Here is a 23,002-nt window from a genome sequence, read left to right as displayed (position 1 = left end):
CTCAGCTCTGATGATCATTAGCTGCTGGGCTGACTGGGACGGTTCCGGGGCTACCTGTGAGGTACAGTTTTTAAGACTTCCTTATATGGCTTGTAAAACCCTCCTTACATGGCCTGTGATGTCAAAAGCAGTATGTACTTGGTCTCTCCCCGCCCCCTGCTGTGTTCCTGATACAGCGCTCCTACAGCGCCCTGGCATTTCCGGGGTCACAGGCACATCTTCTGTTCTAAGAAGGGGACATGTGATGAGCCCGTGGATGGCCTTAGGATGGGGCCTGGTCTGCAGAAAGACCAGCCACGACCCAAACTTGAAACTTCGGCCTCATCCCCGTTCTTGGGAGAGGAGCAAGGGGCTGGATGGAGCCTGAGTGACTGCTCTCCATCGTGCCTCCGTGATGAAGCGACCACGAAAACCCCTTAGCGCTGGGGCTCCGACCACGAGAGGGCTGGTCCACACACTGAGGCGTGCCGGAGGGGGCATGGGGCTCGACGCCCCTTCACACACACCCTGCCCCGCACGTCTCCTCCACCTGGCTGCTCCCAAGCTGCATCTTTTACGATAAACTGGACCAGTAAATCAAGTGTCTTCCCAAGTTGTCATTTTGGGGAATTATTGACCTGAGTGGGGGGCGGGGGTGGAGTCATGAAAATCCTTGATTTACAGCCAGCTGGGCAAAGAGCACAACTGACCACCTGGGACTTGTGCCCAGCCTCGGGGGTGAGGGCTCCACCTGTGGGGTCTGTGCCAGCTCAGGGGAGTTGGAGTCAGAGTGTTTCAGCAGAGGACATAAGCGTCCCCCCACCAGCACATGCAGTATCCATGGCAGAGCGATTAGGACATGCTGGGCCCCCACCGCGGATCCCCCAGTACGGTCATCATCATGCATTATTCCAGCATCTTCTCTCCAGAAAAACCCGAGGTGGCTTCGGCCGTGAGGGGTCACGAATAAGGGGTCCCTGCAGATGCCACCCAAACACAGCCCCTTCCCCTACCAGCCGACGCCGAGTTCCATCTCTTTGGGTGGCTTTCTCGAGAATGACACTGTGGTGTGGGGGACGCAGGGCAGAGGGGCCTGAGCCAGAGACCCATGTTGTGAGCTGGCTGTACGGTATGAGTGCAGCTGGAAAGGCAGCAGGCCCCATCAATACAGACTTCTCACAGAGTTCTCAAAAGGGAGGTGTTCCCTCGGGTGGGGAAAAAAAAAAATCCCAGCTCTATTTTCACTAACTTCTCCAGAAATGAGGTTTTCCTTTGGGGTGAGCCTTTGCCACTGACAGCAGTCACTGCCCTGGAGCACGCGACAGTTCCCATAGAGGCCTTGGAACACCGCCTGAGACCACGCTTCACACGACGGCACTTACTGGCCCAGCTGCCGGGTGTCCTCACCAAAGACGCCCGTCGAGGGGCACCCAGAGGAGTGCCCACCACCAACGGAGGCCTCAGCATCGCGCTGCCCCCCGGGCTCCCGGCCTCCCCGTCCCAGGCCTACCTTCCTGGGGTCCTTCCTGTCCCTGGCGCGGCCGGCGTCCTTGCGCGGGCTGGGCAGGCCGGCCTTGGCGCAGCGGCCAGGCTTGGCGGCGGTGGGCGCGGCACTGCTGGGCGCGGGGGGCGCCGAGGCGTCATGCAGGAAGATCCGCTCGCTGCGCCGCCGCGTCCACAGGTCGTCGTCGCTGGCCTCGGGCCCCGCCTCCGGGCCCGGCTCCTTGGGGCCCCGCGACTTGCGGGCCTTGCGCCCCTTCTCGGCCGCCAGCTTGGCCTTGTCGGGGCTGCTGGGGCCGGGGGTGCGCGCACCAGGCGTGGCCAGGGCTGGACCTGGCTCCCCCAGCCCCTTTTTGGGCCGCAGCAGCCCGGCGGGTGACCGCTTCCGCACCTTGACCTCGCTCTCTGAGTCGGTGTACTCGAACTCCGTGCCTGCGTGCAGGTGAGGGGGGCGGCTGTGGACGGGGCGCTCTGCGGCCCCCACTTCCCACCCTGGCCACCCCACCCCTGCTGCAGGGACGAGGCCACCCGGGGAGGCTTCCGCCGCTTCCAGGGAGGATCCTGAGGCCGAAGATCCGAAGGACTGTGGCCCACTCCCATCCCGAATCACCCCAGGCTGCCCAGACTCTGCTCCGGACCCTTTGCCCCAAAGCACTGTCTGGGAATGTGGCATCTCCTGCCTGGCCACGTGTGAGCTTCCCGGCTCTTCCTGGGCCTCCTCGAGCATCCAGGAGCCCTGGGAGGGTGAGCCGGGGAGAGCCCCACACCTGCACGGGCAGCAGCTCTAAGGGAGGTAGGCGGGAAAGTCCACACAAAATCCCCAAGCCCCAGCACGGCCTTGCCTCTCAAAACTGGGGGTCCTAGACACCCAGTCCCCTTTCAAGAGGACAGGATTCCCCAGAATCCACACAGATCTGGGGCCCAGCCCCTCCCCACAGCCAGGGGGCCACTTCCCTCTGCTGCAGGGCAGCCCCCAGCTTCCGCCCAGCGCCTGGGCTCCTTGAACCCACAACCTCTCCCCAACATCCGTTGTCCTCTGTCCTTGTAAGCCCCCCGGTCTTCGCTCCTTCTGGCCCCTCTGCCCACACCACCATCTCTCCCTGCCCTCCACCTGGATGACTGCAGCCTCCTTTCTGAGAAGACCCACTCCGCGCCCTGGGGAGTCCTCGGGCCACCCCTCCTCACCACAGGTACACGGCACACTGCAGAGGTCCCGTCTGTGTTTGTCTATCTTGGCGTGCTCCACCCCCAGAAGTAGATCCCCACCTTCTCCTGGAGCCCCCAGAGTGGTACAGCGCAAAGTTTGGCCCAGACCTGGTGGCCAGGAGAAGACTCTAAATGGGGGTGAGTGGTGCTTCTCCCCATCAGGGGAATGAAGAGGGGCCTGCCTCCTCCAGGCAGACCCCAGGGACGAGATGTCTGTGACAGTCCTGGGCTGACCGCCCCAGAGAAGGACTTGCCCCAGGTCAGCCGAGAAGCCAGGGCTGAACCTCAGGCCTACTGACCCTTGGGCAGCCAGCAGCCTGGCCACAAAGGCTCTTGCGGGAGGCTGAGACCCATCACCCCAACAGATGCAGCCTCGGTGGCAAGGGCAGGGCCAGGGGAGGGGCCACACTCCAGGAGAAGGAACCACTTGCAAAGAATGATGATCTTATTAATTCATCTTTTGTTAACAGACTTCCTGCTGCAGGGGAGACAGCTGGGGCTTTCTTGGCTGATTAGGGTGCAGGCCATAAAACACTCTTGGTCTGTGAGCTCTGCTTCTGGGTATGAGGGACTGAGACCCCACCTGATGACAGGTCCCTTGCAGAAAGCCACCTGCAATCCAGGACGCACACAGACCGCTGCAGGCGCACCGCACAGGGAGCCGGCGCGGGCAGGGCGGCGGGCGGGACTGGACCCTCGCCTGGAGAGCAGGGGCTGGGGCCTCCTGCTCACCGCAAGATCGGGTAGGAAGATAACAGTTAAGAGCCTTTGGGGCAGCACAAGCAGTGCCGCGAACAGAGGACACGGTCTCGTCAGGCCCCGCGGTGGGGACAAGCACGAGGCCCGCGGAGACGGAAGCATCTTGCCGCAGCCTCACTGCGGACAGGCCGGAGCAGGGAGCAGAACCCCCAGCCTTGATTCCCAACCAGCGTCCAGTGAAATGTCTCCTCCTCCCCCAAAAAACAGGCAGAAAGGAGGAAAAAGGAACAGGCCCAGAAAACAGACAAAAAATAGTACAGAAGAGAATAAGACAAAAATAGGCTGAACGTCAGGGGATTAAAAGAGACATACGATGCGAAGAGTAACCAAAGTTGAGCTGCAGTGGCTGTATAGACAGGCCTCACTTCATTGTGAAACTGCACCTTTTACCAACTCGAGATCGGTGGCAACCCTGCGTCGAGCACGTCTGTGGGCGATCGTCTTCCAAGAGCGTTTGCTCCCTCTATGCCTCTGTGTCCCATTTTGGTAATTCTCACAAGATTTCAACTTTCTTCATTATCATTATATGATACCATGCTTGTTATATCTGTGAGCAGTGATCTTTGATGTTACTACTACAACTCACTGAAGGCTCAGAAGATGGTTGTCGATTTTTAGCAATAAAATATTTTTTAACTGAGGTAGGTGCTTTTTTTCTTAAGATATAATGCTACTGCATCTTTAGGACTATAATATGGTATAAACCAGAGAAGGCAATGGCAGCCCACTCCAGTACTCTTGCCTGGAAAATCCCATGGATGGAGGAGCCTGGTAGGCTGCAGTCCATGGGGTCGCTAAGAGTCAGACACGACCGAGCGACTTCACTTTCACTTTTCACTTTCCTGCATTGCAGAAGGAAATGGCAACCCACTTCAGTGTTCTTGCCTGGAGAATCCCAGGGATGGGGGAGCCTGGTGGCTGCCGTCTATGGGGTCACATAGAGTCGGACACGACTGAAGTGACTTAGCAGCAGCAGCATGGTATAAACACAACTTTTATATGCATTGGGAAACCAAAACATTTGTGTGGCTCACTTTACTGCAATATTGGGTAAATGCAACATTGCATTGGTCTGGAATTAAACCCACATGATCTGTGAGGTATGTCTCTACTATTATCAGACAAAATAGGTTTGAAGACAGAAATCGAGAAAGAAGAAGGACGTTTCGCAATGATAAAATGATCGATCCATCAAGAAAACATAACTATAAACAGACGTAAACGCAACGCAGAAACGCACAGGCAAGATTATACACCGTGACCCCGTGAGACACAGGCCAGGCATGCAAGGCTGCTTGGACACTCTTTACAAAATCAATATAATACACCATATTAATAGGATAAAACATTAAAACCACATGAACAGCACATCAACAGACACAGAAAAAGCAACTGACAAAATCCAGTACCCTTTTGTGATAAAACCACTCAACAAATGAGAAACAGAAGGAAACTTCCTTAACCTGACAAATGAAGAAAAAAAACCACTGTTAACATTATATTTGGGGTTCCCAGGTGGCTCAGTGGTAAAGAATCCACCTGCCAAGCAGGGGACTTGGGTTCATGGAAGAGATCCTGGGTCAGGAAGATACCCTGGAGAAGGAAGCGGGAACCCACTCCACTATTCTTGTTTGGGAAATTCCATGGACAGAGGAGCCTGGCAGGCTACAGTCTATGGGGTCGTAAAGAGTTGGACATGACTTAGCAACTAAACAACCACATCATACTTAATAGAAAAAAGTATGAAAGCTTTCTCACAAAGATATCTATGGAGCAGGGAGGACAGGGAAAAAAAAAACAAAGATATCTATTCTCAGCACTTCTGCTCAGTATTGAACGCAAGCTCCTAGCCAGAGCAATTAGGCAAGGAAAATAAAGGGACTATACATTGGAAAGGAAAACATAAAACTACCTCTATTTGTAGATGGCATGAAACTCCAGTACTTTGGCCATCTCGTGCAAAGAGTTGACTCACTGGAAAAGACTCATGCTGGGGGGGATTGGGGGCAGGAGGAGAAGGGGACGACAGAGGATGAGATGGCTGGATGGCATCACTGACTCGATGGACGTGAGTCTCAGTGAACTCCCGGATGACGGACAGGGATGGTGATGCACAGGGAGGCCTGGCGTGCTGCGGTTCATGGGGTCGCAAAGAGTCGGACACGACTGAGCGACTGCACTGAACTGAACTGATCTTATATATAGAAAATCCTAAGGAATCTACTTTAAAAAAATTATTAGAACAAATGAGTTTAGCAAGGATGTAAGATATAAGATCAATTTACAAAAATCAGTTACATTTCTATACATTAGCAGCAAGCACTGCAAAAATGAACAGAATTCCATTTACAATAGCATCCTAAAGGCCTTCCCTGGTGGCACAGTGGATAAGGATCTTTCCCATATACCAGCAATGAACAAGTGGGAATCTGAAACTTAAAAGACGGTATTACTTACACTAGCGATCCCCAAAATGAAGGAAGCTAAATTTAATAAAATATGTAAAAGATCCAAATGAGGAAAACTATTAAAAAAAAAACCTGATAAAAGAAATCAAAGCTAGTCCATTGCCAACAGGAAGAACTGATACTGTCAAAGTGTCATTTCTTTCCAAATTGATCTATGGATTCAATGTAATAAACCCAGTAAGAAATGCAGCGAGTTATTTTGTAGATACCAATTCTAAAGTTTGTATATTGAGGCAAAAGGCCCACAACAGCTAACTCAATATTTAAAGATAAGAACCAAGTCAGAGGACTGAAGGTAACTCATTTCAAGACTTACTGTAAAGGTAGAGTAATCAAGACAGGGAGATATTGGCAAAAGAATAGACAAACAGGTCAATGGGACAGCAGAGAGAGCCCAGAAAGAGACTGCCGTGAAACTGTCCGGTGACGTCTGACAAAGGAGAAAAGGCAATACGATGGAAAAGAGAGAATCTTCTCAACAAACGGTGCTGGAGCCAGTGGACATCCACATGCAAAAAAAAACCAGAACCTGGACGCAGACCTTACACCCTTCACGAAAGTTAATTCACGCTGGACCACAGGCCTAAACTTAGAACTGCAAAAATACAGGATTTCTAGACGATGATGTAGGAGAAAATCTAGATGGCCTTTGGTATGGCGGTAAATTTTTAGATACAAAACCAAAGGCAGGATCCATTAAAAAAAAAAAAAAGAACTGATAAGCTGGACTTCAGTAAAATTAAAATTTTCTGCTTTGTGAAAGGCACTGCCAAGAGAATGAAAAGATGAGACCCAGGAGAAAATGTCTGCAAAAGACACATCTGACTGTTATCTGAAATACAAAAGGAACCCTTAAAACTCAGTATTAAGATTTAAATTAAATAACCCAATTTAAGAATGGGACAAAAACCTTAACAAACACTTTACCAAAGGAGATATGCAAATAGCAAATAATAAGCATATGAAAAGATGCTCCACAGCGTATCATTAGGAAAAATGCAAATTAAAACAACGAGAACGTCCAGAATCCAAAACACTAACACCAAACGCTGGTGAGGGTGCTGAGCAGCAGCAACTCCCATTCACTGCTGGCGGGACTGCAAAACGGTGGTTAACTTCGAAAGACAGTCTGGCAGTTTCTTAAAAAACGAAGCGTGATCTTAACATATGCATATAATCTAGTGATCACACTCCTTGGTATTTACCCAAAGGAGCTGAAAACAGGTCCAGACAAAAACCTGCACACAGAAGTCTAGAGAAGCTTCAGTGAAAACCGCCAGAACCACGGTGCCACCCAGACGTCCTTTGGGGCCTTGAGCAGGTGAATGAAGAAACCAACTGTGGTCCGTCCTGACGGTGGAACGTTTCTCAGCACAGAAAGCACTGGGCCATCCAGCCCTGAACAGACGTGGTCTCTGGAGGTGGTGCGGGCCACTGGGAATGCGCTCTGGGGTGCATGAAGTCCGGGCAGCTGCAGGAGGCCGGGGGGTCGGGGTGGCAGGGTGGCAAGCAGGGCCCATTTCCCGTGCTCCAGCCCCTGCCAGGAGGGCCTCATGTGTACCACTGAGGCTCAGAAAAGGGCAAAGGGAGCTGACAGCCCAAACACTAACCCCTGGTGAAGGTGAGCTGGGTCCATGCGGGGAAAGTGGCCCCGTGAGAATGGGAGTGAGCCCAGGAGACGGCCCCAAGGTGTCTATCTGTCCCAAGAAGACAGAGATACGACCGGAGACACAGAAAGGAGGGACGCAGGGCCAGGATACGGCTGGGCCTCCTGCCCGAGGGTTGGTGCCTGCTGCCTTTGTCTGCCCAGCCGGGCAGCGAGACGGTAAGCCGGCACCTGGTCACCCGCACTAATGACCTCCGCTGGGTTGCAACCCCAGGCCCACGAAATCTGCCCGGTCTGGGCCAACGCATCTCACTGAATAAACCAGCCCCACCTACTGCCCTAAGTGTGAAGAGCTTCCCCTTCTTCCAGACCTTCGTGCGGCCTGTTCTTGCCACGTGCGCCTCGACTTCTCCTACATCGCCTTAGCCAGCTCCCATTTTTCTCTCCTGGCTCAGCCTGGGTGTCGCCAACCTGCAGCGGTCTCCCTTACCCCTGGGCTGGGCCAGGGGCCTCCGGTGGGCTCCCACAGCCCCCAGCGTGCAGATCCGAGGCCTCTGCAGACCCCAGAGCTGCCTCTGGGCGCCTGAGGTCCTGTTTGCTGGGAGCATCGCCAGTGAAGGTCAGGGCACAGCTCTGGAGACCCTTCCCCAGGTAGTGGCAGGCCAGGGAGGCCCCCATCACCAGGGCCGTCCACCCAGGCCCGGCCCAGCCCTGGAGTTCCCGTCCTTCTCTTGAGCCCCTCCTGCAGGCCGGGCAGTGGGACCCGCCGCCACACAGCCCACCGCCGGGACTCACCCATCAGGCTCTGCCGCTCCTCCTTCTTGCGGGCCTTCTGCTTGGCCTCCAGCTGCACCACGGACAGGGATGGCCCCACGGTGGGGCTGGGCAGGGCGCTAGCAGCAAAGCGCGCCAGCAGGCCCAGCCCGCTCTCCTCCAGGCCTGGTGACAGGGCCCGCTCCCGGGCACCCAGCCTATAGCCGCCAGCAGCCTCGTCCTCCTCCGGCTCATCGTCCTCGTCCTCCTCCTCGGAGCTCTCATCTGGCGTGCAGAAAACAGGGCACGAGTCAGAGCCTTGGCCCGGGCCGGCGCCGCCCCCCGCCGCCCCCAACGCCGCCACAGCGCCAGCGAGGGGGGGCCGCGGCCCCAGCCCGGCTCCGGACTCCTCACCAGCCCACACGCCTCCCACCCCCTGCCGCCCCCAGCCGTCAAAGCGAGCCCAAGACCTGGGCAACCTGGCAGCCCAGAGGTGGGCGGCGGCTTTGGGAGGCAAATGTTTCTGCAGGGGAGCACCAACATGCACCTGTGCTGTGGGCGGGGGACGGACACACGGACGAGGACTGGAGACAGCGCTCTCCACGGTCTCACACGCACACGCGCGCACACAACCCAACACACACGTGAAAGCTGGGGGAGGAGGCGGGAGGAGGAGGAGGGAGGTGAGGGCGGGGCGGGTGGCAGGGGCGGGAGGACCCTGGGGGCGCAGGCCGGGCGCTGGCCCCAGAGTGTGTGGGGGCGGACAGGGGGCAGTCTCGCCCGTGGGAGGCCTGGGGGTTGGCTGGCAGCAGAAGGTGGAGTTCTGTCTCATCTCGGAGTGGGTCAGGGGCTCCCATGATGGTAATGCTCTACAGGCTCTGGGGTCCACAGCTGAGGCCCAGCACCTTGGGGAAGCCTGGGGCAAATCCACAGTCCTCTCTGAGCTGCTGTTTCCTTATCTGTGAGAATCTCAGCTTGGCTCAGCCAAGGGAGCCACAGCCGGCTACACCTCCAGGGGCCAGGAAGGGAGTGGCCGGGCTCGTCGGCCCACTCTGCTCCACACGGTCAGGTGCTCAGGCGGCAGAGTGGGACTCGAACACGGGGCTGGCGACTCACCACCCACAGCCTAGTGGGAAAAAGACTCTTGGAGAGCCCCAGCCCACCTCGCTGGGTGGTGAGACGGAAAGGTGCTTCTCCCCAAGAACTGGCCCAGCTCGGACCATCGGCACAAAGGCAGGGAGGGCAGTGGGGCTGGAGGCCGCACCAGGGAAGGTGACCTTCCGTGCACGTGAATTAAGTCCTCCGCCAGAAAGAGAGATGGCCTGGAGGTACAGGCCAGCTTCCCCGCCTTTCTGGGGAGACAGCTCAGCTGACCCCACCAGGCCAGTGGGTGGGAGGGCATCCGACCAGTCTGCCCGCAAGGCGCTGTGACCAAGGAGGTGCCCGTCTGCCCAGGGGCACTGGGAGCCTGGAGGGGACTCGCCAAGAAGAGGAAGGAGGACTATGAGCTACTGCCTCTCTGCAATGTCTGGGGACCGGGAGTCTGGGTCCAGGGGCGGACGAGCCCTAGACGGTGGCCAACTCCACATTCTCCTGCCAACGCCCCCCAGCCGCCTGCTTGCTGCGCTGCAGTGAGCGGCCCAAAACGGCGGCCTCGGGGGTGCCAGGGAGGACGAGGGGTGGGGAGGGGCGGGGGTCTGGTCTGCCTGTCCCAGCCGAGGGAGCCCTCGGTGAGGGAGGCGGATGAGAGCTTGAGGGAGGCCCAGAAGGGGCTGAGAAAGGAAGGAGGCAAAGAGGAGGGCTGTTAGGAGGGTGAGCGGACGGAGACCCGGCTCCCTGAGCGATGGGGGCAGCGGGATGGAGGCCGGCGGGGCGGGCAGGCGGCAGGCAGGCCGTGCACACTTGCGATCCATTCACATTGCGGACGCCACATGGTTCTGTCTCCGCCCAGTGGGCCACAGCGGCAAAGCAGGCTAAGTGTAGGCAGACTTCTGGCAGCGCCTGGGTCCCCCGCTTCGGGCAGGCCCCCCTCCACCCTGGGGCTTGGCCAGTCTGAGCAGGGTGGCGGGCAGGGGGCTGGCTGGGCTGGGGGTGGGCGTGGGGTGGGCGTGGGGCTGCTCAGGTATGGAGACTCCGGCTCTCTCTCCCACCCAGGGTTCCTGGTCTGGCTCTGGGTTTCTGGATGTCCGGGACGTCTGTCTGCATTGGATCCCAGAAAGCCAGGAGTAGCCTGAACCCGGCACCACGAGATGGAAGAATGTTTGGGAAGCAAAAGGCCAAAATAAAGGGCGTGTGTCCCACAAAAGAAATGCTGACTGGGTCACCCTGGTCTCCTGAGACCCTTCCCTATCTCCTGCTCCCGCAAGCCTGTGGGCCGGCCCTGGCTTCCTCCCAGGGTGGCCAGTCTGCTCAGGCCAGAGCCCAAGGGGGTAGGGGAAGCTGAGAGAGGGAAGGTGTCTCGGGACCACGGAAGCCACTCGGGAGTTGTCCACACCTGAGGCGACAGAGCTTGCCAAGGGCAAGGGGAGGAAAAAGTCCCAACAAAGAAACCTGAGGAAATGCAGAAAAACTTTTTTTTTCCCCAGAGGAAAAAAAAAAACCTGTTGGCTCAATAGGTGGGGGTTGGCTCTTGTCACTTGGTTTTTCAAAACCCGATCCGTAAATGCCAAAGCGATCCGCTGCTGCCATAGCCGATGGGGGCAAACCCCGAGGGGTGGGGGGTGCAGAGGGGACACAGAGAAAGGGGTTGTGCCTACCTACGGAGCAACGAGCCCGGCTCGCACCCAAGCTCAGTGACCCGCTGCGCGTCTGCCCTACTCCCAGCCTTCGCTGTGCGTCCAGAGTGCAGCGTGAGAGCAAATGCGAGAGACCAAAACAGACATTCAAAGCGTCATGGGGAGGGGTCAAGGGTGAAGGTATGGCCAAGCTGCTGGGAGGAGAAAGCAGACACACCAGAAAAGCCAAGCCAGTTAGGTGTTTTAGTATCAGGCATCAGGAAGGCCCTATTACCCAAATATCCCTTTCGAGACCTGACCAGCGGTCTGGGTGCAGCGAAGACCCGCCTGCCCCCTGCACGGGCTTTGTCTGCTGCTGGGTCTGGCCCTGGTGGGTGGGCCCGTGGCTACCAGATCTGGGATGCTGCCTGCTTCTCTGTGGGGTCTGGGCTAGGGTGGGAGCTCCAAACCTTGGAAGCTGGAACTCTGGCTTCTGAGGGGGAGGAGGCATGGGGACCCAGCCCCGGGGAGGCGAGAGGGGAATGAGGAACCAGCCAGACGTGTCCACAAAGGCCTTACAAGACGAGGCCGGCGGGAGACCTAGCGGCCCAGGCTGTGCTCACTCAGGTGTGGCGGCCGCACGGGGAGCCTGAGCCCCGAGGCACCGGCTCCATCCTCTCCTGATCATCCAAACGCCTCCCAGTCAGGCTCAGACCCCCCAGGATTCTGCGATCCCCCCACCAGCTCTGGGGTCCCTGAAAGGGGTCTGCCCTGAAGCAAACCCTAAACCAGGGTTGGAAAGCCTCACCCCCACCTCAGGACATCTGGGAGTGGAGGTCCTGGAAGACTGAGACAAGTCAGTCTACCAGGGAGCTCACAGGGGTCGCCGAAACCAACCCTCTCTGCCTAAGTGAGGCCGGGGGCAGACCAGCCTGGGACTCCTGGAACTCCTCTGAGCTCTGCCCCAACAAGGCAATGAAGCCTTTGGATTTCACAACAGAACTCGGGGATGCAGAGTGGTCTTGATCCTGCACTGCCTACATGCCCTCCAAAACAGAAACGTGTTAGAAAATGAGCGTTTGCAAGTTTTTTAACCACTGTTGCATAAACAGCTTTAAGAAAACAAAAGACAAACAAGCAGCTTAAAAAAAAAAAAAGATGAAGCTTGAGGTGAAAGCAGTTGACTTTAAACCTGGAAAATGAAAGGCATGCCAACAGCTACCAGGGATATTTGAATAATAGAGAGAGCGCAGACTGCGTTACTCCCTCTACCCCTTCTGGGGTAGGGTGGGGTGGGGTGGGGGTGAGGGTGGGGTGGGGAGGAGGGGAGGGGGGAACAAATGAGGGAAGCGGCAACCTAATGGTCCAGTCAGGACACAGCAAGAGAGACAAGGCACACGGGTTTAGTTAAAAATGAACTCGGTATGTTTAATAAAGCTTGGTATTACCAAAATTGCGGTACAAACATCAAGTCACACGCCCACACGACAGAATTCCATTTACAAAACGTCCCCTGGGAGGCCTCCGCGGCCATGGCCACGCCAGGAGGACCCACCCAGGCCTGCGGTCCGGGGGCGGGAAGGCGAGGGGAGGGGGCAGGCGGGCGGAGGTGGGAGAAGGGGAGGAAGACTAAAAACAGTCCATATAAAAGCTCCAAAAGAGCCAGCCAATGGTATTATCACAATGATACAGGTACAAATAAAAACAAAAATTAAAGGACCCAGGCTGATACAGCAGGCTACGCTGCCAAGAACTGGACGGCCGCCCTGGCCGGGCCATCCCGGCGGCTCCCGGCCGCCCTCCCTGCGCTCGCGCTCCGCTCTCGCTCTCGCACTCACTCGCTCGATAGGAAACACGGAAGGTTATTTTGTGTTTGGAGCTAGTAACCTTGGTCAAACGAGTCCTCCGAGGAATCACTGAAGGAGGAACGGGGCTCGACCTCTTGAAGCAGCAAACAAAACGGCTGCTTCCTGCCGGCGGCCGGCTTGGGCTTCAGAGTCCGGGCGCCTGCCAGGCCCCTCCTGGTCAGCTTGGGGCCACCGGCTGGCTTGCTATTCTTCGCCACCATGCCGCACAAGAGGGAAGGTGTCAGTTTGGAGCTGGAGGGGCCCTGGGCAGCCCACTCGTCCTTCAGGAATTCCTCCTCTTCCTCTGAATCCGTATCTGCAGTCAAAGTAGTTTTTAATAAAGATAAGTCACAGAACCGGGGAAGGAAGGGGCTAGGGTCTCTTCCATCAGCCTCGGCACCTTTGAGGACACTCTGCCACGCGCCAGAACTGAGGTCCAAACGCCCACCGGCCGTGGACCCGGCAGAGTTCCACCACCTGGCACGCTCTTCCCCATCCGGGCCTCATCTCTCACCTGGGAGGCCTCTGAGCCGCAGGCCCCACACAACCCATCTTGCATGGTTTGGACCCAGGCCCTGGCTGGGCCGCTGCTGCCAGCACACCCACCACACGGCCACAGGGCGGACAGTCTTTCCCGGCCCTGCAGGAGGCGGAAGCCCCACTCTCAGGAAGGTCTCTGCCCTGCGCAGGGAGGTCACTGCCGAGTCCAGTCCACCCCACAGGACTGCAGCCAGCCCACGGGCTCCTCGTGGGGAGGGAAGCAGCCTAAGAAGGGAAGGACTCAGGTAAAGCCCCTCTTTCCCAAAACACCAGCTCGCAGTGGTATTCGGGGCAAGCGTGTAAAGACTCACAACCCAGCTTCCTGCTCGGCAGTCAGCACAGCGGCATCTGACGAATGACACTGCAGCTCCCAGCCCTACCCCGTTTCTTTTCCTATCTGAGAGGGGGGACCAGCATGCTGGTTCTGGCCTCCCACACGTCTCCAGCCTTGGAGCTGCTTGAGGCTTTGGGGAGGGAGCTGTCAAGTGGGCACAGCTCTGGCCCCTTCCAATCCCTCCCCAGGCAGACTCACACCACTTTGGTCTGTTCTACACGCGAGGCTGGTGAGCGAGATTCCATAGGACGGAAAGGCTCTGCAGCCAAAGGCTGTAATCCCTTCATCTCGTCAAATCCGTCCCAAAGACGTTAACCGACACAGCTGCCCTCCCCAAGTCCAAGAGAAGGAGGGAGAGAGAGAGAGAGAGAGAGAGAGAGAGAGAGAGAGAGAGAGAGAGAGTGTGTGTGTGTGTGTGTGTGTGTGTGTGTGTGTGTGTGTGTGTGTGCACGTGTGCGCATGCGCATATGCTGGGGGGCAGGGGTTCTCTGGCTGCCTCCTCCAACATCTATGCTTTCCACTCAACACCCAACTGCAGGGTAGTCTGGCAACTCTGGGTGGGACGAGGACACGCCTCTGCCTGTCCCATAGCCACAGCTCTCCCTCCTGTGTGCTTCATCCTGTCCTTCTTGAAGCCACTTGCCAGGCTGGACAAGTCCGTGCGTGACAAGGACCAACTTGGCTTCCCACCAGAACCCAAGCAAGCCACCGGATCCCTACAACCCACAGTGAAAATGCAGGAGGGCGACGTTCTCTCCTCCTGATACAGCATCTCAAGGCTAGGAAACACCTCGACTTCTTCATGACCCTGCATGCAGGCATTTACAGGGAAGACAAAAAGACTAATGTGAAAAATAGAAGAGATGCACTCTCTCCACAGCCAGCCACTCTCTCCACTCTCACATCATAGCCACCAGCTAACTGCAGACAGGCCTTTTGACCAACCTGTAGCAGCATTAACCCACTTCTCTCAACTGAACAGTGCAGTTTTAGACAAGAGCGCAACAGAGATGAGCAATCTGAACACTGCTTTGCGTGCCTACACACATCTGCCGCAGTGGACTTGGCAGCTTAGAGCCCCCCTCCCCCCTGCAAAGACCTCAGCTTCTCTCTGGACTCTAGCCTGAACCCCACCTCATCCCCCTGTAAGAGGGGGAGAGCAGAGGATCCTTCCAACACCAGCCAGGCCACATCCACTGAAAGATCAAAGGAAAAGCAATCCCTGCTCTCTCTGTGATATTCCAGAACAAGCAAAGGAAAGCCCTTCCCTTCTCCTTCGGAACTACAAGTCTCTAGAACTGGCACGAGGCAGCCAGGGGCCTGGGCAGTGCCGCTCAGCTCACACCCATCTGAATCTGAGGTGTTTCGGCCACTGATCCCACCCAGGGGACATAAGGCACAGAAGTAGATCCTCGCCCCCCCACCCATGAGCATCAAGGCTGGAGACCCAGGACAACCAAAACCAGGAACGTTAAAATCCAGACACCAGCAGCAGCTTCATCTCACGCCAGATGCCTTCTCCCAGCTGTTCACCCACCCAGCCAGCTCACTTAGGGCTCTGGACAGCACTCGGGGGGCAGGCCATGGTATCTTAACTCTATAGAGACTTTCTTTCCTTAAGAACACACACCATTTCTTGCCCTTAACAGTCATCACCCTCGCCCCCGACCCCATGAAGTAGACAGAGCCGAGGAAAGGCCCAGTCATACAGACGCACGCAGTCACTAAGGAGAAAGCTTTCTACCCAAGTCGCAGCCTCGGGTCCCCCTCGAAGAAACCCGCGGACAGATGCCTGGAGGCAAACAGCCCCTCCCCGGCCTTGCTGCGGCGACCACAGCCCTGGGCAGCCATCCTGGCATCACACGTTCCGCCCAGGTACTTACCGAGCACCTATTAGGTGCCAAGCGGCGGGCTCTGGGCCAGCGGAAGGGTGTCGGGGGTGGGGGTGAGGACAAGGCCGTCCGGGCTCCGGAAGCCCACGCTCCCCCAGTTCCCAGACAAGAAGCGCGAGGCCGCAGGCTCCGCGTACACTCGGTCCCTCAGTGCCACAGCTGCTACGTTTCAGGGGCCCGAAAGCCGCATGCGGCTGCAAATAGGCAGCGCCCATCGTGATGGGCCATCCCGCGCCGCTCAATCTGACGGGCTGGGCCCTGCCTCAGCATCTATCCTCGGAAACAAACCGGGTAACCACGTGGAGGGCCGTCGCAAAGACAAGAAAGGCCGCCCTGGTGTGTGCTCCATAGACGCCTTCCTCACTAACACTGAGCTGGAGGACTGGCAGCCGCCTGAGGGCGGGAGCGACCCGGTCAGCTCTATGGTTTTCACGAGCGACCGCTCTAGGCTGAGCAACCGCCAACTCTGTAGCACAAGGCCTCCACACCGATGGCCTTAGCGCGGACCAACGGAAGGCGGGTACGGGAGGGCTGGCGGACTTCCGCTCCCACCCGCCCGCCAATCACGAGTACCCACCAATCACAGGTGGCCGCCCAAACAACAGTGCCCATTCATCACAACCACCTCCGTTTCCGGCCTGGTACCGGCGCCAAAGCGGAAAAAGAGACCATCACCAGAGGCCATGGAGCTTTCGAGGCCAAAAGAGGAAGAAAGGAAGGAAAGGGAGGAAGAACAGCCCTGAGGCGGCGCGGCCCACTACTTACTGTAGGAGTAACTGCTCACTTCCGAGGCGAAGGGGGAGTGGGTCGACTTGGGCTGGCCTCTGGCCTTGAACCCCGCCTCCATCTTCCTGGCTTTGGCGGCCCTTTTGTGTTTACCTTCTCGCGAGGCTTTCAGAGACAGGCTGAGGCCTTTGGCCAGCGCCTTCCTGTCCTTGCCCAGCAGGCTGTCGTAGGGCGTCAAGTACCTGCCACAGCCCCCGCTCGCTTTTGATTTTCCCCCAGAACCATCTGAGAACTTGAAGGGCGACTTCAACTTGTCCTGCTTTGTGAGGGAGAGGGCTTTGTCTAGCTTGCTTGCCAACTGCTCCTGGTCGCTAGCCATCTTCTTCTTCTTAATCTTTAGCTGGAAAGGGAAGTTGGGAAGTCGTGGGGTTAAGACATTTGACACCCACAGTGGGTCTCAGCTCATGAGCTCAGACGAACCCGGGCTCCTCCTCCCTGCCTCCGTGGCTTTCTAACATGTTGCTGAATTCCTCTTAGCCTCAGTTCCTCTACCCTGTAAAATGGGGGTGATTACGCACAGGCAGCATTGGGCTGTGCTGCAGATGAACTGAGAAAAGGCACCTGAAGAACTTATTAAAGAGCTCTTACTGTGGTTACAGTTCTCTTCGCCACTGGCTGGCTGTGCTGTGCTTCCTAGTGGGGAGCGCCTAAAACAGTGCTGCCAGGGAGCCAAGGGGGAGAAGGTAGCTGGATTAAGGGAGGAGGGATGAACCCGAAGATGGAAAACCCAGTTCACAGCACAGCTGATCTGCTTATCTCAGCTGCCTAAAGCAGGTGATGAAGATGGCCTCCCAGCCTAAACCAGGCCATCCAGCTAAATGGGCTGAAGCTGCCAAGAAAATGCCTTGAGTGTGCCTTGGACGCCTGAAGCAGAAAGAATGATTAGAGATTTCACAGATAAATTCGTGCTTGCGCGTCTCCCATCAGCTGGAGTCATTTGCTGTTGAAACATGCAGCTTCAATGGCCCTCATTTGAACATTTCATTGCTATTTTCTCTCTAATCAGGTAACATTTCATAAGGAGAGAAAAAGTTGGGATAGTGTCAATTAGACAACAAGAGTGCCCTTCACGGTTCGAGAGTACAAAGGATGCTGACGTACAAACTACAAACTGGCTCTCTTCCCCTCCCCACGGACCCACTCTCCCCTATGTAGGTCCTTCTCTCTGACGCCCAAGTCAACCGTAACAGCCCCCTCCCACAGGGTTTTTCTGGGAGGGACAACAAGGTATGTTAGTATTCAGTGATGAGGGCCTTCAAGTGGGTGATTTCAATGCTCTGCAGAAACAAGAAAATTCAAGGCGTTGGCGCTCGCCCCTTTACCTCAGGAGAGTTCCCAGAGGAAATTACAATGGCATCAAGCCCTTGTTTCTTCAAACTCCAGAATGGTGAAGCCGCTCATTAAATAATTATACCGTGAAACAACTGAGTAATTGCACTATCGGGTTAGGAACTCGCAGTCTCTCCTCTGCGCTTCAGCAGAGGGTCACGGAGCACACACGGAGGACGAGCTTTCAGCCTCAGCTCCACCTGGGGCTGTGTTCCTTTGCCAGCTCTCTGACCTCCCCTGCTCTGCACAATGACCAAGATTGGAGGAGTGGCTCTGGCACTAAGGCAACCACCCCCAACAAAAGCGTTTGCGCCCAGGTTACTATTCCATTTTATCCGTAGTGACTCCACAGTTGAGTGTCTTCCCAAAGTGTCTGTGCAACAGGGCCAGGAGACCCGCAAAGGGGGGGTGTGAGCCCCCGCAGCCCTGCCAGACCCTGTGCCCCAAGCCAACAGCACACCTGAGAGATGGGGCGACCAACCTGACTCATCACGTCTGACGAGGTTTCGTGCTCGTCCCAAGGCTGGTTCCTCCCCCGGGCTTTCCCTGCTCCGCCGAGGGCGTCGTGGTCCTCCTCAGGCCCCTTGTGTCTCTTCCTCATCCCCGCTCCCAGCTCGTAGTCGTCTGAGGTCAGCAGGGGCTTGCCGCTCAGCCTGAAACCCAGACATGGAACCGGTCAGCAGCCCGGCCAGGCAGCATGCACGGGCCGGGGGTCCGCCCTCATGGCCCTGAAGGGTGGGCTCTGGATGCTGAAGCACAGACTGCCGGCAGACTGACGAGTCTGAAGCACTGTGGTGCCAGGACTCTGGGACACTTGTGAAGGAGGCAGAATGAGCGTTTAATGGGGGAAAAAAGAACTTCTTGAAAGCAGTGTCTCTGCCGGCCCCTTTCTTTCTTGTGCTCCTTCACGTACACACACACACATCTCGTCATGGTCAGAGACCTCCGTACCCAAGCACGCCAAGAACACGGACCAGAAATGCCACAGACATCCACCAGGATGGGGCGGGGGTTACGATCAAGAGCTGCTGTGAAGGAGCGCCTCGCTGTGCTGTGCCCGAGCAGTCAGGCCAGGGTCCCGGTGGCCCGCTTCACGCTAAAGCCTCACAAGTACTAATAAGACAGAAGTAACTTTTACCAGGTCTCTACCGTGCGTCTCACTCCGTGTCTGTATTTTAACCACAAAACAACACTTGGTTCCACACACTGCTCTTCACGGAGGAAGGCGCTCACCTACAAGAGCGAACGCCTGGCCCAAGGTCACAAGGCAGCAGGCCTGGGCTCGGCAGGAGGCGCACCCACCCCCCGCGGCTCCACGCGCGGGCAGCCCCAGCCTCTGCTCGCTCCTCCAGGAGCGGCTTTCCCCACCCGCCTGTGGCTGGTAACAGGGTATTTCTCTCTGCATCCTCTGGTCAGTCAGGGACATCCAAGCTTAGATGCAAGACAGGGGGGCTCTTGGGGCTGTCTTCTCCTGAGAAGACCCACGGCCTCTCCTGCGGCTGTGAAGGTACCCTGTGGCCCCTCTGCTTCCTCACCCACGCCCTGCTGGCCGCCTGCCCTGCTGGCCCAGGCCGAGGCGTGCTCCGGAGGCCCGGGGAAACCTCAGCGGCGTTCCTCTATCCACAGCTAACCCAGAGGGAGTGCTCTCGCTCCGGCCACATGTGGCTCCAAGGAGCCTCTCCCCAGCATGCGTGGAGGCGGAGGCCCCGGACACAGGGAGCACCCCGGGCACAACGCACCAGGAGCCCGGGAGTGACGCCGCCCATCACAGAGGGAAGCAGGCCCTAGCCGCAGAAGACGCCGGTGCGGCAGAAAGACGGGCCTGACTGGGGTGACACTCGACTTGCTGGCTGGGGTGGGTGTGCCTGTCCGCTCCACGCTCGCCCTCCTGGCTGGCCCAGGGCAGCGCGCCGTGCTGCCCGCGAGCTGCCGATCCCGGCGGGTCAGAGCCTGAGGGACGCCAGGTCCCTGGCGCCGACACAGGCCCCGCACGGGCCCGCGCGCCTCCCCTCCGAGCTCTGTGCCAGTCCCCGACCCACCGAGGGGCCAGCCTTACTTTCCGCTATGGATGCGGCTCTTCCCTCTCTTGCGGGGGGGCGACAGGGCGCTCAGGGCGTGGGTCCGTTTCCGCGGCCTGCCAGGGCCTCTGCGTGCCAAGCTTCTATGGGGTTCCTCGCGCCTGTCCCTTAAAGAGAATCACACGCTGGGCTGTGAACCCGGGGGTGGGGTGGGGCGCGGAGAAGGGGGCGCACGGAGCGCACACGTCACTCGGGGCCACGCACACCTGGCGGCCTGCACGGCGGACCTCCTGAGCGCGGCGCCTACAGAGCCCGGCCGCGGGCGGCGGGTCGCACTCACTCGGAATCGCGGCGCCGCTGCAGCTTCACCAGCTCACGCTGCTTCTCCTTATACTGGCGCTGCACCTCTGCCAGCCGCATCCGGAAGTCCAGCTCCATAGCGTCCATGCTCTCCAGGGAGGACTTCATGGCGTACATCTGCGGGGAGCGGCGGGTGAGCGCGGGGTCTCATAGCAGGGACGCCACCCTCACCGAGACTCCCCGTGTGCACGCCAGGGACCGGAAAGCCAACCCTGCAGGGCCGTGTCCAGGCTGAGGTGGCCCGCAAGTGCCTCTCGGGCAGGGCTGGCATCTGTCACACGCACATCTGCTCTCCTTGAGCCCCCAAGCTGTTGCCCACGGGACACACCCTTGACACGTGATCATGTGGTACACTGAGGCCAGGGAAGAGGAGACAACTCGCCGGGGACCGCCCCACAAGGTGGTGGTGGAAGCTGGGAGTGCAACAGGTTCCCCCAAGCGTGCAGCCTGCCAAGGCCCAGGCCAGGTGGCCTCTCTGGGCACACGCCGTCCTCCGCCCAGCCCGTTCCCCCAAGCCACGCCCGGGACGCCTCACCCGCTCGTCCTTCTTCTGCATCCAGCTGTACTTCTTGTTGGGGTTCAGCTCACGTGGAAGCCGCAGGTTCTTGAGCGGATCCACGAAGGGGCCGTCCAGCACCTCCTTCAGCACGTGGCTGCTGGCCGCCAGGAGGCTCTCCAGCGAGGGCCGCACGGGCGGGCCCCGCTCTGCACCTGCGGGAGGAGGCAAGTGAGCCCACGCTCTGGGGGCCGGGCTCACGAGCACCTCGGCGACCCTCCTCAGATCCCTACCTGGGAAGAGGACACAGGCCAGGGTCCTGTCCTTCACAGCACGTCCACTCAGACGCGCAGGCGGTCACCAGAGAACGGCAGAGCCGCGCCCTAACAAGGCAACTCTCTTTCTGCTTATCTGTCCTGAAAATCTTCCACAAGGACTATGCGTGGTTTACACCATCAGAAAAAAAATAACCCCATGATAAGTTCTGTAAATTGCGAAAGTCACATGTGCACATGATAAAAACCACAAACCAAGCAAAGAAGTGTCATGAAACACAAGCCTTCTTCCTCCCACCACCGGCCCCTCCCAGAGGATGCCTCTGCAGACACTGCGTGGTAGGTGGTTCCAGAAACTTTTACACACATTCAAACATGGGTAACACCCAGGCATCCTTCACAAGCAGAAAGTGAAAGTGAAGTTGCTCAGTCATGTCCGACTCTGCGACCCCCATGGACTGTAGCCTACCAGGCTCTTCTGTCCATGGGATTTCCCAGGCAATAGTACTGGAGTGGATTGCCATTTCCTTCTCCAGGGGATCTTCCCGACCCAGGGATTGAACCTGGGTCTCCCACATTGTAGACAGACGCTTTACCATCTGAGCCACCAGGGAAGTCCTCAAGTTTCACAAGCAGAAATCGGCACCCATCAATACACACCACATCACACTCTGCTCGTTGCTACTCAACGTGTTTTCCCATTAGCACAAAAATACGCATGCATGCTATAGCTTGAACCCGAACAGAAAGTGCCATTTCTGTAAGTCAGAACCACTAGAATATCAGCAATTTTATGCAGCGAAACTGAGTAACAGCAGCCTAGTTTTCTCTCGGATCAATAAGCTTTAATTTACCTAAACAATCCCCTGCTGATGGCATTCAGGTGGCTCCAGATTTTTTTGTTTTTTTTTTTGTAGTGAACAGACAGGCACTGTCTCCGGAAAATTCCTGTCTGTGCAATTAACATGATCAAGGTGTGTGCGTTTATCTCTCATGAATATTCCGACTGCCCTTCAGAAACGCTGCAGCAACTCAGGATCTCAACGGTGGTACCTGAGAACCTATTTTTCCACAGTCTTTGTACCAAAATAACATGAGTTTTCATTTTCCAACTGATGTTTCCTTTGTGATGTAACATGATCAATTTTTGAGAACGGTCTGTGTGTATCTGAGGGGAAAAGTATGTTCTCTTTTTAAAAGAGAGAGCTTTTAAAAGTATTTATTAACTTAGCTGCACTGGGTCTTAGTTGTGGCACGCAGAACCTTCCATCTTCCTTGTGGCATGCAGAACTTTTAGTTGTGGCATGCCAGCTCTTAGTCGGGGCATATGGGATCTACTTCCCTGTCCAGGAATCAAACGCAGTCCCCCTGCATTGGGAGCGCGGAGTCTAAGCCACTGGACCACCTGGGAAGTGCCGGAAAAGTATATTGCTTACAAGCAACGTGCAGAACTCCCTAACTTCAACCTTAACAAGTGTATCGCCCAGATCAGGGCTTCTGACCCCAGGCGCCATTCACATGGCCGTGGCTCGAATCTCTGCTGCAGGGCGGCTCTTGGGCATCATCCTGGGACACTGAGAGGCGTCCTCGCCTTCACCACCAGGTGTCAGCAGTGCTCCCCTCGAGTCACAACCACACGTCACCCGTGCTGAGGTGAGAGCCCCTGCTTCTGGTCTTCTGTGTCTTTGGGACAGACACTGAGGCCTCAAAGCAGTGAACCCCACCAGCCTCAAGCGCTGGCACTAGACTGAAGCACGTGGCCCACGCCCCAGGTGACACACCCCACCCCAGTCCCTTCGAGGTCCTCCGAGCCGTAAGCTTCTCAGTCGCTGGGTAAGGCAGGGGAGAGCTGCTTCATCAGAGGAGATCACACAGTGACTCCATCACCTGCTTCACTCTCCAATGCACCAGCCTCGCTGGGGTCCCCAGGACACAGAGGGGAGCCTGGTAGCCAGAGGGCAGCAGCTGCGTGCCCCCAAGTCCACATGGAAAGCCCTAACACCGTCACAGCTCGGAAGGCAGAGCCTTTCAAGAGGGAACAAGTTAACACGAGGGTGTCAGGGTGGGCGATGTCTGATCCAGCAAGACTGCATCATCATAAAAGGGGACGTTTGGCTACACAGACACACGTGGAAGAATT

At 57.3% G+C, this 23,002-nt stretch overlaps 1 protein-coding gene across 8 annotated transcripts in view; it reads right to left on the bottom strand.

The window, feature by feature from the left end:
• The window catches only part of TNRC18 (trinucleotide repeat containing 18), an 89,982-nt gene that overhangs the window by 15,740 nt on the left and 51,240 nt on the right, over positions 1-23,002 (bottom strand). For 7 of the 8 annotated variants that reach the window (XM_061402263.1, XM_061402260.1, XM_061402262.1 and 4 more), the window contains 8 exons: positions 20,627-20,802; positions 20,072-20,208; positions 19,770-19,898; positions 18,195-18,366; positions 16,364-16,724; positions 12,873-13,148; positions 8,314-8,556; positions 1,490-1,911 (listed from right to left, as the gene is read on the bottom strand). In XM_061402263.1, coding sequence (XP_061258247.1) covers positions 1,490-1,911; positions 8,314-8,556; positions 12,873-13,148; positions 16,364-16,724; positions 18,195-18,366; positions 19,770-19,898; positions 20,072-20,208; positions 20,627-20,802 — 1,916 coding nt within the window. The remainder of the gene's footprint in view (positions 1-1,489; positions 1,912-8,313; positions 8,557-12,872; positions 13,149-16,363; positions 16,725-18,194; positions 18,367-19,769; positions 19,899-20,071; positions 20,209-20,626; positions 20,803-23,002) is intronic. The other variant, XM_061402265.1, reaches the window with a different exon arrangement.

Source organism: Bos javanicus, chromosome 25, assembly GCF_032452875.1.
Source record: "Bos javanicus breed banteng chromosome 25, ARS-OSU_banteng_1.0, whole genome shotgun sequence".
NCBI lineage: Eukaryota > Metazoa > Chordata > Mammalia > Artiodactyla > Bovidae > Bos > Bos javanicus.
Note: the sequence above shows the minus strand (reverse complement) of the source record. Positions and strands in the feature narration are given on the sequence as shown.